This window comes from Solanum pennellii, chromosome 3 (assembly GCF_001406875.1).
Source record: "Solanum pennellii chromosome 3, SPENNV200".
Taxonomy (NCBI): Eukaryota; Viridiplantae; Streptophyta; class Magnoliopsida; order Solanales; family Solanaceae; genus Solanum; species Solanum pennellii.
Genome location: NC_028639.1, coordinates 75,277,853 through 75,294,100, shown reverse-complemented (window position 1 = coordinate 75,294,100; position 16,248 = coordinate 75,277,853). Strand labels below are relative to the sequence as shown.

General features: G+C 34.6%; 2 protein-coding genes across 11 annotated transcripts; both read right to left on the bottom strand.

Moving 5' to 3' along the window:
* Window positions 1-1,465: 1,465 nt before the first annotated feature.
* Window positions 1,466-3,396, bottom strand: LOC107014262. Of its 2 annotated transcripts, XM_015214121.2 has the most exons (3): window positions 2,986-3,396; window positions 2,785-2,921; window positions 1,466-1,830 (listed from the first exon to the last, which is right to left on the bottom strand). In XM_015214121.2, exons 1-3 carry the CDS (start codon window positions 3,009-3,011, stop codon window positions 1,697-1,699), a joined length of 297 nt encoding a protein of 98 aa, XP_015069607.1. In that variant the 5' UTR covers window positions 3,012-3,396; the 3' UTR covers window positions 1,466-1,696. The 2 variants fall into 2 exon arrangements, with proteins under 2 accessions (XP_015069607.1, XP_015069606.1); XM_015214120.2 differs by having other exon boundaries at window positions 2,785-3,377.
* A 703-nt stretch (window positions 3,397-4,099) lies between these two features.
* LOC107014261 (mediator of RNA polymerase II transcription subunit 8) lies at window positions 4,100-15,711 on the bottom strand. Of its 9 annotated transcripts, none has more exons than XM_015214116.2 (12): window positions 15,340-15,655; window positions 15,032-15,161; window positions 13,956-14,080; window positions 12,648-12,772; window positions 12,393-12,573; window positions 11,870-11,977; window positions 11,717-11,787; window positions 10,274-10,552; window positions 7,503-7,712; window positions 5,320-5,373; window positions 4,685-4,739; window positions 4,100-4,522 (listed from the first exon to the last, which is right to left on the bottom strand). In XM_015214116.2, the coding sequence occupies exons 2-12, from the start codon at window positions 15,085-15,087 to the stop codon at window positions 4,347-4,349; spliced, it is 1,440 nt and encodes a 479-aa protein (XP_015069602.1). In that variant the 5' UTR covers window positions 15,088-15,161; window positions 15,340-15,655; the 3' UTR covers window positions 4,100-4,346. The 9 variants fall into 9 exon arrangements, with proteins under 9 accessions (XP_015069602.1, XP_015069601.1, XP_015069599.1 ...); XM_015214115.2 differs by having other exon boundaries at window positions 15,462-15,602; XM_015214113.2 differs by lacking the exon at window positions 15,032-15,161 and having other exon boundaries at window positions 15,462-15,711.
* Between the last annotated feature and the right edge of the window lie 537 nt (window positions 15,712-16,248).

Genomic DNA, 16,248 nt, shown 5'->3' with positions numbered 1-16,248 from the left:
TGGAAGGTTTCAAATTTTTAACACTTTTCTCTGTTGTTGTTTTCTTCTAACCTCCCCCCCCCCTTCTCCTCTTATTGTAGAATATGCCTCTTCTTAGATTTATATGTGATGCAATTTGAAGTGTTCTTGAAATTCAACGTATATTGATTTATCCGAGTATTTCTATAATGCAGTTTCAATCAGGATGTTCACTGATTTTTTCCTTTCTCTATTTTATTAGTCTTTATTTGTTCTTTTTTACCCTTTTTTACTTTTTTTTTCTTAGCTTGTTTTTCATTTTTGAAAAGTTGAAATTTCAACAATAAATATGATGAAAGTATATAATTGACATGTAATAGTAAAATAATTTTACCTTTGAGAATCACACATGGTATTTTTCAAAGCTATAATTTTTTTTATACAATATATTTATCCTCATATTTTCACATATAGACTTTTAAATTGTATACATTATCATTTCTCTTACAAGATTCTTTCCTTCTCCTATTTAAATTTTGGGTGTTGAAGATTAAGATCTTAGTTAGAGAACATATTTTAATCTTAGTACGTCTTAGATATTATTTTCTCTTCGATTTGAATTTGTAATATTTTTTTCCTTCAAATTATATATGACTCATCACAAGCATATGTTATTATTGGTTCAGTCTTTTTTTTTTTGTTAATTTATTTTCTGTTTATTAAAATTTAAATTTGAAAATTAAAAGATATCAATTACTTTTACTATTTGAATAGAGTGATGATTTTTTCATGAATACTGAAACATCATATCATCAAAAACTAACACAAATAATGATATGTTTCATGTAAATATAATAAAATATACTCATATATAGACCCATGGACTAATCACAAGTAATTGCATTCTCAATACAATCTTATCGTATTGTCGTTAAGCTTTGATGTTTATTTTCTTTATAGAAAATGCAAAATGTGTAATTGAAATCTATATTTCTGATAAATTTGTCTCGCTCCTTTATTATTTCATTAAAGGCATTAGATACATTTATTATTATTTTTCTATCATGAATTCATAGACATATTTTACATTCATGATTCACATATTTGTGGTTTGATAGCAAATGCACCATTTTATTTTATGATTTATTTTAATAAATAAAAAATAAATAGTAAAATTAATATTGTGAATTTCAATATCTATACCTTATAACTCATTTCTAAATAAATAAAAAAATTGTAATGATAATAAAGGACAAACCACGTTATCAGAAACTAGTATATATATATTCGCAGACCTATGAATATGACATATAAGAAACACAAAATAAATTTAATTACATAACATAATTAATTTTTTCACATGTGTTGTATTCGTTGTATGACTTACAAGAAATAGCAGAATTTCAATCCTATTTTTTTTTTTTTTGCAGAGGTAGATGATTCGCAAGTGACGTAGTATTATGTTTGACTTATAGTCAGTCTTTTAACCTTGTTGGACAGCATAGAGTACCAGTTTAAAGTTAAGTGTATAAGATTTGCGAACTCCTCTTTCTGAATGCTAACTACAATTGAGAGGTTGAACCTAAGGACATTCATTTCAAACATTAGTCTTTACAATTCATAACTTTGTCCGGCATGTTCCTTTTTATATGCCTTGCAAAATTACATTATTCTTCTTATTTTTTTTTTAAAAGGAGAAAAACAGACACTTGAACTTGTTTACATTTGTAATTCTATGCTAACCAAGCAGATGGTACTGGTTGAAAGGCAGATGAGAGTACTCCACATGATTCAAGCAGTCGCGGAAGTCTGTGAAAAGCCTTTCAAACACTCTCCCATTGGACTTTATAAGACCTTGGACTATGGGATCACCTGCAAAATACCAATTGAATAACACGCAAAGCACTATGTTACTAAAGAAAACATGAAAACTGACTGAAGATAAAAAGGTCAATCTTTCTTTTTTGGGATAGCCCCTTACCACATAACAAATATAAACTAGCAGATTTAACAAACACAAATAAACTATCACAACAGTTTGATTTAATAACTATGGCATGTAGTAATTAAATGATGCCCATCACTTAACCATATACTATACAAACTACAAAGGGAAAGGCATCAATACGGAGTCACATCAGCTGTTTATAAGGAACAGAGTCTTAAACTATGGACCAAGACTACAGTAAGGAACATAGAAAGTAGTTGCTTCAGCTTCAGCCACTCGAATATTGGATATTCCTTTTTATTTCTCATCAAACAAATGGCATCTTCTTCTGGAAAGTCTTAGCATGGATTCCACTTCATAGGTACCGTTCACATTACATGAAGGCTCAGTCAGAACACATACCTAGCTTTTATTAGAAAGGAACAAAACAAAGAGGAGTGCTCCACTCCCCAAGAGAAGGATCTACTTGAGTCTTGATTAGAGTATAACAAGATTTCCTGCAATTATCACTCACTATTATTTACAGAATAAATGCAGCTAGTTGGATCTTGCAACATTCTGTAAGTAACAAACACCCTAGTCCTCATGGTGGTAAAGTGAAAACCTGGAAAATCATACCTAGCAGGGTTAGTACATAGGCCTGCCTATTTGAACTAAAGACGTTAGCTAACTCTTTTTGCTTTTATTCTTTAGGCAGAAAAAATGATTTTCTACCTAGTTCATCTTACCAAAAATAACATTTTTGGCAATTATGTATATCATGTTATGAATGAGATTAATTTGTACATGAAAGTGCTAAAACGAAAGGGCAGGCCATGTTTGTCATACTGATCACGTATAGTTATATAAGAAACAACAAGAGAAAAGAGGAAACGGACCTATGATGGTTCCATGAAGTACTCCGGACAAAGGGGGCATTTGAAGCTGCTCTTTGAGAAATAAATAAACGTGACCAACAATCTCGTCATCCAAATTTTCACCGATATGTTTGCAGACATACAATGCAGTATATCTCCTGAAAATGTAAGTAAAAAATTGATGTATCAAATGAAGTGATAAAAAAAACGTAAAAGAACCACCTTTTGGACAAGCCTGGCCTGGCCATCTGTTTCTGTTAGCAGCGAGAGGAAAAGTGGTGAGAAGAGCAGCATTCCAGAGCAAGTCTTGGCGAAAGAGATCAGCCCATTGCTTGTTAACTAACACAAGAGAGAGTTCTCCGGTCAGAGATAGGGAGGCGAATGAAAATTTCAATAAGGAGATGATCTGGGAGAAGAAGAAGATGCTTCTTTGATTCATAGCTAATCAAACAATGGATGGATGGTGGTTTGTACTTTGTACAGTACATACCCCTTTCCCCCCTTCCATTTTCGCTTTTTAACTTCACTCTACCTTCTCTTTGGATGTTTGTTTCTACTTATATAGATTTTACCGGAATCAACTTTAAAGCTATATTTTCATTCATCTTAAAATACTAGAACTACTCCTATATTTTGTTGGATTAGCTTAATGTCCAAAAAAAATAATATACACTGGGTCAACAATACTAGTCAGTAATATCAAAGCTAATCTACAATTCATACTCATATGGATAGATAAGATTGCCACAAAATGCAGTTATCTCCAATTTAGCCTTGTATACATAGATTGGTCGTTGAAACGTACAGATAGATAGATGACCGTTTGGTTTACCTACAAAATTTAGAGCTCCATCTCTTTAAATGTTAAACATCATCTATGGGGATGGGGGGAGGAAGCTAGATAACTAACTCAGAATGGTCACTGGTTATGCAAGTCCGTCCTCGTCCTCAACTCCCCGATCCCCACTTCCGGTGAGTGTCGGCCCTGCACATCACCATTACTATTTCTCTTCATCTCCTTCCCCACCATTCTCACCACCCTCATCCCCTCATCCCCCATTTTCACTACATCACCAACTCCAACCTCATCATCATTATCACAGATGCTCCTCCTGCCTTTTACACTTGTAAGCAACCTTCTTTTTCCCCACCCACATTTACCATCTACTTTCCTTTAAAAACTAAAATTTATTGTTTTTGCTTGCTCAGGTTGAGATGGTTCCTTAACAGATGCTGCACTTCTTTTTCAACCAGAAAAAGACTCACTACATGAGAGAAACAGCACAAGTCAAATGGCTCAGTATACACCCTCTTTCATTTCTTGCACTCACAAATTGAGACACCAACTAGAGCATATTAAAAAAAGATGTGGAATAGCATACAATCATCTTCTGATTTACATTTACGACTGAATAATGTACAAGGCACGTAATTTTACAATCTTCTTTTAACAAATGTAATGTTCCAACAAAATTTTCCTGCAAGAATCTGGCCTTCACATTTTTTTTTTAAAGATCAAACAAAGTTAGGAAATGTTGAGGTTTGGTATAAATATCCTCCTCTTCCATCTAATCTTAGATACTTCACTGTTGGCCTTGTGGTCTTTGTTGCTGAAAGGAAGGGTGGGTCTGAGGTGCGTTCTGAAGAGGCATCATACCCTGCTGCAGATTCTGTGTATTTTGTGACATGTTTCCAAATGTGCCATGCTGCTGCTGTTGGATTGACATCATACCAGGATTGTTTCCTCCCATATTGAACACTGCAGAGAAACCACCATCTCTGTTTAGGAACAAATGTTTTGCAACTAGAAACAAGGCGCACTTTTATTTGGTTTACGACATTCTCTCTTCGGGCTAAGAAATGAAGAAAAATCATTATGGACAGAACTATATAAAAGATAAGTAGAGGGAGGTGCTTTTACTTTGATCACTCAGGTTTGCAGCAGCAAGATTCCGAGTTCCACCAGACATTCCAAACTGAAAGCAGTCATATGAGGCCATAAAACAATTGGCAACATAATATAAATGAAACATGCAAAATTAGGTTAATCCCATGCAAATGACTTCCGAAAAAAACAGATTTTTCATATTGGACGTAAAAATGTCCTTGAACATGTGGACATACATGCTTAAACATAATCAGTGAACTTCAAGAAATGTAAGCTGAACCAAATTCCTTGGCTACTAATTATGTCTAAGCGTGTATGTCCACATGTAAGTTGTGTCCACATGTTCAAGGACCACATGTAATTTGTGTCCGCATGTTCACACATATAGCTATAGCCTCCCATCAATTTAAACCAAATTCACAGTCAAGACAGATATCAAAACAGAAAATATTTGATGTGTATAATGCCAATAAAATAGAAAATTTCAATTAACTGTCAAACAGAAAACAAAATGAACTCCCTCCCTTTGAAGCTAAATGAAGACATCGGGTCACTTTCTCCACTCCAGAGAAGGCACTCAGTTCACCTTGTCGTGAATTATAATTATTGACCAAATAATAACTTCCAGCATGCATGACAACAACAATAGGAAATACAATTTGACACACCTGCATTCGTGGCAGAAGAGTTTGTGATGGCACCATTGCTGACATATTTGAGATCTGCAATATAGAATAAGTTTAACATAATTCGAAGCAGACTGGACATTTGGAATTTTAAGTTCAAGAAAAGAATGCTCGATAAATTTAGAAATTATGATGCACATATTTTAATGGAAGGAAGCATTTAATTATTTAGTTTAAATGTTAACTTGTATCATTTTAATAAAAATATAGACGACTTTTGCATTTCCTTAAATTAATTCTTAATTAAAATATAAGCAAATAATTAAATGTTTGGAATGTGAAAAGATATATTTTAATTGTACATGAATATCCTAAAATAATTATTGGTATATGAAAAAAGTGACCCCCCATTTATCCGATTAATGCCATTGATTTTATTTATTTTATTTATTATTACTATGATATTAAAAGTGTGTTATTATATATGAATGAATTAGTAATAAATTATTGAGATGACTTGTAACTGCCTCATTTATTACTAATTACAATGATTTGTGTTTTTCATCTTTTTAATTATTCATTCAAACTAGATTAGGTTCCAAGTTCAAAGTAATAATTATTAGTGGTAATGTTAATTCTCTTATTAAGTCTAACTATGATTTGTATTTTTCATCTTTCCATCTATCTATATATTAAAGACTATTATTTAGAACTGAAAAATATAGAATTTAAACAGACATTTTTACTACTATTTAAGAACTAGGTGATAACATTGAAAAATGAAAGAAATTGTCCTTAAACTGATAATCAAAAAACTATTCCATCTATGATTGGCGAAAAAGACATGAAAAAATAGAATACATGAGGTGGGGAGAAGAACTTGAAGACTTCTTTTTAGACATGCCTAACTCCTCATATCTCTTTCGATATATATTCTCCATCACGAAGATTATTGTTGTTTCTAATATCTTTTGCATTTCTAATAAACTCATTGTGGTATTGTAATCTTTTAGCTATTATTATGAGCTTTTGAAATAGATGTATGTATGAGATTCAGTGTTTAAATTATATATCTATCAGTTTTATATTTTAAATGTAATTGCTTTTAATCTTGTATAATTTTGATAGTTCTGTCTTTTAATTTTAGAACCTTACTTAAATAATAATATAAATATTTCACTCTATCGTTTCTCATTAAAATAAAATAGGCAATCTTATCAATAAGTGTGCATGTATTTTTAATATCCATTTATGGCTATAAAATGTTATCACTGATATTTAGATCATAAAAAAGACTTATACAAAGTTAAAGGAGACTATATTATGTTAATTAATTTTACATACTTTTTGCTTGATGCCAAATGCGCAATTCCTTTTTATTTATTTTTGTTGATACATGAAATATAATTGGTAAAATTAATATTGTTGATTTAAATATTTTCTATTTGATAGCACAATTTTAAATTATATAACAATAGTAAAGAATAAACGTGCAACGCACGTTGTCAGAAACTTGTAAAATAATAAACAGCTAATAGTCAAAAGACACAATGAAGCTTGACACAGAAAAGACCAGATATGCTTTATTTTAGCTGAGGGTCTATCGGAAACAGTCTCTCTACCTTCCCAAGGTAGGGGTAAGACTGCTTACACACCACCCTCTCCAGACCCCACTTATGGATTTACACTAGGTATGTTGTTGTTGACACGGAAACGACCATTTCTGTGACCAGATGAGCATTGCATTAACATGTAAACCAAGGTAGTTAATATCTATGGCATAGGGGAGGACTACATACACAGCGCGCCAAGTGATCTATAACTTCATATCCTGTGCTATACAACATTGAGTGCCTTCAGGGGAAAATAAACTAATTGACAAACTATGAGTTGGAACCAAATAGAGATGAAAATTTTCTAGAACTTTTGGTTCTAACAGGTTCGTTACATACAATGCAACAAACATTTAGTTAGAACTATCAGCTTCAAAGATCCCAGAAATTTTCAGTATGTGAAATATCAGTTCAATGCATGAGATAAATAACTTGCATTCTTCAGATGCAACATGCCACAGAAAACCAGAATATCCCAAATTAATTCATAGAGGCAGAAAACAGCAGAACTAGAGATTTTGAACTTAAAATTCTCGGGCAAAATGAGTAAGTCATTGTGGATAGGCTGAACTGAAGAAGGAAATAACATAAAAACTGAAATATTTGACTCACCATCTGAGAGCTAGGTGTGCTTTGGGCAGAATTGAATAGTGCAGTATTCATAGGACTAGAAAACTGGTTTAAATGTCGATTCAGCTGATTTCCTTGGTTGAGCTGACTTTGACCCATACCGTGATGAAGGGCACCAGATGGTAGCTGCCTACCTTGAAACTGCTGTGCTCCCAGTGGCTGAGAGAACTGCATCTGTGGCTGACCATGCAGCTAATAAACAGGTTTATTGGTCACCATTTGATAAAAGCAGGTTCATTAGCAATTACTTACTCTCCAATAAAATGAACAACAGAAACTAATATATTATACACCAAATAGAATAATAATTATGTTCATGTTTGAAGAAGTCATTCATGGTAAGGTAAGCATATTGAAAGTGCTGAAAATCAATATTCATTAATTTTGAGAAAACTGTAATGTTGTATTCATATCAGCATAAAGGCTGTGCTGCAGCCAAATTTACAGTTCAGAAAATCAACTCTTTTATCTTACAAAGTATCAATTATGTCAAGTAAAGATTCTGTGTCATCTACAAAGCTTTTCCAAAACCAAAAATGAAACCCAAAAAAGTAGCAGAAAATCAATAATTGTCCTCATTTTGTTTAAAAGATTAACAAGTTCTTACTCTTTGGAAAATATGTGCAATCCTGGAGTAACAATTATCTAGGTAAGAATATGAACTAACAGTGCCCTTTGAAAAGAATCTGAATTGGATATTTACGCATGTTGTATATACAAACAGCCAGTGTGCATGTGTTACTAACTAATCTGAGCTTCTTCCTCCTCATGAATTGTCTGAATGCTAAATAAGGAGAGATGAACCATAACAAGTTTAAAGAGATCAGTGCAAGCAGTGCACTTTTTGCCCTTCAATTTTACGGGGAAATGGTCCCAATTTTCTTTTTTAATTGGTGAAATGGACCTAATTCTCCTTGGTAGATGAAGAAATGAGATAAAATTCCTACCTATTGGAGAAGTTGGGAATCCTGTAGGTTGATCAGGTGCTTGGCTGTAAAACTAGTAACCTGTCCTCACATACTAGGGTTTACCATTAAGCATATCAAAACAGTGGATCCAATTTATGAATCTATTTTCTTTGTTATTTTATGTCAGTCTTTGACTGTAAAAAGAACACAAAATAGGCTAAGCATTCGCTTCGGATAAAAGAAACCCAGAATCCTCTTTAGATGAATGATCAAAAGTATTTTGAATGGAAGACATCACAAAGATTAAAAAAAATATCAGTGGAGAACATACCTGTCAAAAGGTGGCAGATTAGTTCTTTTTCTTTCCAAACTTAAATAAGTAACTTTCCAACTTATCTATTTTCCAAGCTACCTACTTATTCTATGTTCTCATTAGAATTGCATATATTGAGCAGCTGCAGAGGGACATTCCATAGTAAGGAAGGTGAAAATTTTCATATTTGTTGGGACAAACAGATGTCTCATTTACAGGAAGATGGCCCTAGGTGAGGGGATTTAAAAGTTCTCAATAGAACCTTATTGGGCAAATGGATTGGAGGGGGTGTTCACAGTTTGGTTAAAAACCGATGCAAACTGAAAACAGAACCAAACTGATTGGATTTGGTTTTGTTTCGTGTTAACTTATGAAAAAACGATATTATTTGATGTAGTATTTCTACAAACAAATCAGAAGAAAAAACCGAACCAAACCAACAAACTATGTACACTATTTTTATGTATGTATACAATAATATTATTTTTTGTAGATAATTTTAATTACTTTGTATACTTTTTCATTATAAAAATAAAATTATTTATCCCTAATAGGCTAATGAACTTTAAACCCTAAGCCCATTTCTTAAAAGAAAGACATGAATCTTGACTCATTTATTCTAAGAAACAATTATGAGATTTACGTAGAATTTTTTTTTGGTATCTTGTATAAATTTTATCCACTTGATTAAAGTTTTGTCCATAATCCAAGAAAATTATAGCCAGCACAATAAAAAAGGGTAATAACTAATTATAATATGAAAAAGGATGGGAAAATCCTTCTTAATTGTAAGGGGAAAAATTGAAGAGAGAAATATCATTAGGTATCATTAAAACTGAACCAAACCAAATCAACAACAACCAAACTGATTGATATGTATTTGGTTTTGGTTTCAACCAATACCGACCCAAACCGAACCATGAACATCCCTAATTGGAGGTCAAGGGTTGATAAAGATTGCACTGGAGCATGGTCAGAGGAGTACACGTGGAAAGGAAATGGGGATCACAAGTTACCAGTCCTTATCAAAGAGCAGCTAGGATGGGGATACCACACAACTAGGAGGACTTCTCCCAATTTGTTAAAAGTCAACATGGGATGTGGCAGAGGCCTGAGAGAACTCTTTTCTGGACCTATCAAATGAATCATAATGACTCAGAGTTGAATGAGGTAAACAATTTTAGCCTTCAACTTTTGTAAATTTTGCGAGATGAGAGGCGTTCGCAGTTGGATGGTGATTCATCAGGCCCTCTCACCGCTAAATCTATTTATGGGTTGTCATAAAGGACTCAGTGGATTCCCTGATGGAACTAGTTGGATATTAAACGCCAAAAAAAGTGGCTTTTCTGTGAGGAGAACTGCTAGGGATTCAATTCTCATAGCTGACAATCGGAGGAAACAAAAGAAGATATATGCCTGTTCTTTATGAGTAAAAGGGTAATGGTAAGGTAGCCCATACTAAGCACGCTATACGTCGTGCAAATTCACAAAAAGATACCTTAAACCAATCAAGATTTTTGTACAAACTGTACCTGCCCCAGTCCAGGCATTGAGGCTTGCCTAAGCTGCTGTTGGGCAAGAATTTGCTGCTGATGCTGAGGTAACTGCAGCATTTTCTGCCTCTGTTGGAGCTGCTGCTGCTGCAACTGCTGCTGCTGCTGTTGCTGATGGGTCTGTTGCTGAGGAGATGGTGTATTCATCATGTTAGCACTAGACCTAGGTGAGTTGACATGTTGCAGAGGTGATGCTGTTGTAGTATCAAAAGAAGTGGGCCCAGAAGGAGAAACTGCAGCCCGAAGTGCTCCAGAAGCCTACTCCAAGAGCAATACATACATATTAGAACTGAAGAACTTAAAAGACAATAAGGACTCAATATATTAAAATAACTTGGGGAACATTGATTTAATGTAGTGTTTAGTTAAGGAGAAAGAATGGAAAAAGGATATGATCAGTATACTTCCGGCAGATTAATCATTTAATTGTTTCCATATTACTGATTAGCGCCATGAATAGAAGGAGATTTGCATTTCCTCTCCGAACTCTTACATAAGTATTTAATAGCAAACTCTACTTGATCTCCCATCCTCCAATAAATTCAAATAAATGAGGGAAATAATTCTTACAGCTCTTTCACCCCCAGAAAAAAAAACATGTGTTACACTTGCACGAGAAGTTGATGTGTAACCAAGGATGTAAGTGTACAAAGAACATGCAGTAGTTGATATTAATTACAATCAGGGTAGTGTATTTGGTGTGTAACATAGAACATGTATATTATTATTAAATACTATACTGGACCTAGTAAACTCCTTCAGTAACTAATTGATCTAAACCCATTCTAAGATGTGCAGTTTTTTGGTATCCATTTGGTGCTATGGAACATGTGAAAATAATCAGGTTGGCCAACCTAAAAAGAGGTCTGTAAACCTAGAGTGAACTGGGAATAAAAAGGCATGACAATTCCCTCCCCGAGAACAGTAAAAGAGATAGTAGAACCATACAGAAGACGACAAAAAGGTAGCCCAATTCACTAGGCTCCCTCTATACCTGGGACTAGAGAAGGCGCAGACCTTACTTTGCATTTTTGCGAGAGACCTACACATGGCTAAACCTGTGACCCCCTGGTAACACGGCATACCGCTTATCTTTGTCAAGGCTCCTTTTTTCGAAACAGAAAGAAACCATAGCATAATTTTTTAAATGATAAAGATAAGCATAGCATAATTGTGTGATAACTACTTGTTCCTTATTCATAACTCCTTTAGTAACAAAATTATGGGTGGTGGAAGTAAAATTCATGTGTTCCAAATTGATATTCACTCATTAAGAAGATAACCACTTGTCCCTTTGTTCATAGCTCCTTTGAATAACAACATTACAGGACGCCGGAGGGTGGAAGTAAAATCATGTTTCAAATTGATCTTCATCCCTTAAGCAAAAGGCATATTTACAAGTCAAATTATAAGAAATCTGACCTGTAACAAAGCTCCCTGACTATTAACATTGCTCGATGGAAAGGGAGGAGTATTCTTCAGATAAGTCCCTACTTGAACACAGCATCAATTTCTCTAGTCAGATGTTCATGAAATAAAGTGGAAACAGTAGGACAACAATAGATGATAGACTACCGGATGAATCAGCGAAAGACTGGGGGCCATCAGACACTGTAAGCACATCTACCAAATGACCAGGAAGTGCAGAAGTAATATGCCTTTGGTCTCCAGGTACACGTAATCCTGCATAAGTACCATTTTCATGAAATCTGTGAGCATACATGTTAAAACAAATCATAAACGAGTGTACCGCCAAACACCACCAAAGGGATGCTACACACACTAGACACATGTCAGGTTTATTGTACATATATCTTGTGATGCATAGCAGAAGCACATTGAAGCATCTGACTTGCAATTGCACCTTCTTCGTCATCAGAAATATGTGCAATTTTCTGATTAACAAGGCACTCAGTGGATCTGATAGTTTGCAAGAATCCTTCTCTCTTTCTTTTAGTTTAGATTAAACATCAACATAGGGACCATTAGGGTCCAAGTATCTTTAGCGTCAATGTCTTGTGCAAGCAAAACATTTAACGAACTCTGAGAAGGAGAAAAGATGTTTCTGGGGAAAAACTCAGAACATAAATATTATCACCTTCACCATGATTTACTGCAGTGCGAAGTAAATTTTCTTGTTCCTGAATTTTTGCTGCTTGTGCCTTGTCAATAGTTGGAAGCAGTGTTGGCCCCTGTCTGGTTCCAAAGTAGGCTTTGCGCGTATCAGCTATGACTTTCTCAGCACTTTCACATGCTGCTCCAATCATATCAATTCTAACCTGTGTGTTATAGGAATATTAGAAAGCCACAAGGATACAGAAACAGAAGAAATAGCATCTGCAGAGCTTTCCACCTTCAACTTCTCAATTTGGGATGCTACCGATAGGTTTTGCATGCTGTGTAATAATTGCTCCCTTTTGGCATTATCTTCGACTTCCATCTCTGGCAGCAGCTTTGATGACAGCATAACAGGTAGAACTGCATCGAAAAGTATTTGTAAGTAACAACTAACAGAAAGCTAAGCTGCGCGGACTCTTCACTTTTGATGCCGCGCCCGTGTCAAATTCTTCAAAAATACAATACTTTTGGAAAATCCGATACACACCCACTGAGAGTCTGAGCGACATAGACAGAAAGCATCTTTTGGACTTTCTGTCAACACAAATATACTCCACAGCCCAAAAATACATGCTTATTTCTTTCATTAACCTTATCAGAAATTTGGCAAAGAAATTCAGGAAAGTGCAGAATCAGTAAATCATCTTTTCTTGCGTTGTGCGGTGGCTGCAGGCATATGGCATGTGTTCCTTTCCCTATTCAGTTTGAACTGGGTGATGCCTCAAACTATCAGAGAAGTTGTTGTGAGTTGGGGCCATTTGACAGTTGATGGGGCCATCAGGAACACCTGGAGAATGATTCCAGCATGTATTTTTTGGTGCCTATGGACAGAAAGGAATCAACGGTGTTTTGATGGAATTTCAACTCTTAATCACTCACTCAAAGCTAAATGTTTGTTCATTCTTTTTTGTTGGTCCAACCCGTCTTATGTGAATAGTTACACTACTTTCTTAGATTTTATTAGCTCTTTAACTCTAGGCCAGACATAGTCATGTTTTAAGCCTTCTCTAGATTTTTGAATTGGTGGCTGGCTCCCGTGTCTTAACTGCTATCATGTAACGGAGCTAGCATATCTACTTTTGTACTCTTAGCATCTTCTTGATGCCGGTAATGAAACAACTTACTTCATCAAAAAAAAAAAAAAAAACTAATTTGATATTGGGTGTGGTTGATTGATTGATTGATTATGCTCAAACAATTTCACCACATGAAAATAGAATTGCTAGCAATAGTGACTGACTGTCGTGCTATCTAGTTATGCATACATGTATATCAAGCTAACCTCAGCAAGTCAGCAAGAAGTGAAACTGTTAGATAAAGAGCAACTTAACAGCCGGACTAAATATGTATATACCCTTAGGTAGCATTCGAGAGGAGAGAAGAATTAAGACACCAACCTTCTCGGTGATTCACTTTCCTATACACTACCTATGTACTTGCTTATATGCAACGACAAATGTCAGTGGTTCGCATGTATAATTAAGAAAGGATAATAGAAGTCCAACTTCACAAATTTACCAAGCGTGAGTGAAGAAGTCCATACTTGCAGCATTCTCAGCATTTACATTCTTGGGGTGAACAACAAAAGCCTTGGAGACCTTCTTAATATCTTCAACAATGTTATAAAGCTCAAGATTCACCATAGAAAATTGCCCCAAAATATCTTGCCTAGCAAAAAGAATTATTAAAACTAAATGTTAACATATATGAGAAATGAGTTGGAAAACCATGCGTGATTACATATTCCTCATAAAGATATACCATCTTTTTTTCAGTACTCTTAAGAATAATCATCAAGTATCAACTGTAAAACACTTCATCTCAATTCCCAACGAGATCCAAATAAGTTAAATGGTGTCTATAGAAAGAAAAAAAAGAGTGAGGCAGATCAGATTTTGCGTGAAAAGGGTATTATATATGACGCTGAAGATTTGGATTTCATTTTACAAAAATAATATGAAAAAGAAAAAAATCAGCAGTACAATAAGATACCAAAGGAAATCAATATCAAATGTGTAAGTTGATCTTCTTATATATCATTCCCTTCTACAAAACGAATGTGCAAGTATATCTTAGGTTGGATTTTTTATTATAAGTGGGGTTGAATAATATAAATGCTAGAGAGTGAAGGTCTACTCTCATTTGTTAAGGGAGATAATGAGAATATTGAGATCAACTGTGATAATCCACATGCATCAATAAGGCGCTTCTCCTTTTCACACAGATCTTTATTACTACTCTAAACCTGGGGACAAGGATATGCAGATCCAAGCCCAAACTGTATAAGAAAGTTGGTGAAGAGACTGTGTAACCTCCTACTAACCAAGATGTGTCCAGGGAATTGTCTGAAGATGATTTGTGGTTGAGAATGTGATGTCCTATGTAGCAATGTTCATCTAACCAAAAGGTAATCTTGCCTGGTGAGTCTAGGCTCATGGAAGGATATTAACTGCACTATTGAGGCATCAAAGTAGAAGTAGTATTTTGTAGCATGCATTCCCAAACTTGTTATACTTAATTCAGTAATTACATCTCCAAATACACAGAATCACAACATCCTGACCTACCTAATGACAACAAATCTCGCAGCCTAAATTGACAAAGAATAAAAATGGCTACCTTAAAAGTTCAGCAGGGGTATCCCAGCCTGTGAAGACACAGTACCGGAAACTCATTTGGCTGGAGAACCCACAAAATGCATTTTGGTGTTGTCAATAAACTATCCCTAAATGACAAACTAGTAAACTTCCTGCATTTGGTAGCATAGTTGTATTAGCCAAAATTACCCAATAAAACCATAGTGTATCCTAATCAGAGAGGTCAGAGGAGGTGCTTGGTAAAACAAATTGAGGGTTATTAACAAAAAAATAGACTACTCTAAAGTCTTAGTTCTGCGGGATAGAATAATATCATCTAGTCTCACTCACCTTCATTTTGGGGGCTAATACAGCTCGTAGATACTAGTATTAGTCAACTTAACTACTCCAATGTATTTGTATTTGCTGCTACACAGTTAAAATAGAAGAAATGAACTAAAGAGAAAGAGAACCATTTGGGGACAGCATTGGTGCGAGCGATAGCGTCGAAGTCTTCGAGGATGCGAGAAATAGCCTTGAACAAACTAACGGCTCGAGTTTTAACGGATTCGAGATTCAGTTGTTGTTGAACAGCGGGGTTCAGACCCTCCACCACCCTGGGCGGCTGTGGCTGTTGCTGTTGCTGATCTTGAGCTGCCACTACTCCTTCCATGGTCGCCAACCCTCTTCAACCGCAATTTTCATTACGCATTTATATGTTTATATTTTATTATTCAGCATATACATACCTAAAGTTTTACTAATTTTAATAATTTTTTCCATCTAAACACCAGAATATTAGTTTTATTTTTTATTTAAAGTGAAATGGTACGGTGGACCCTTATATTTGTATGTGTTTATATTGTGAACCGTTCTACTTATCCTTATGTTATTTAGACCCCTGAACTCAATAAAACACAATTTAATAAACCCTCTGACCATTGACCAAACTTATGTGGCATTTGAATGTCTGAGTTGGCTAGAGAGAGTGATTACACGCGTGTAAAAGCAACTGAACACCATATTTATAATTAAAAATTATTAAATTTATCAAAGTATAGAACAATTAATTTAAAAAAAGAAAAAAAATCAAAAAACCCTTTTTATTCACCCACCCACCTACTTTTTCATGCATAACTATCCCTGCTCAACCATTTTTTTCTTTCATTTTCTTTAGACGATCTATACGACGGACAGAGGTGGCAAGGAGACAAAGACGTGTGAGGGAAAAGTGTTTATGGTCTCACCGACAAGAGGAAT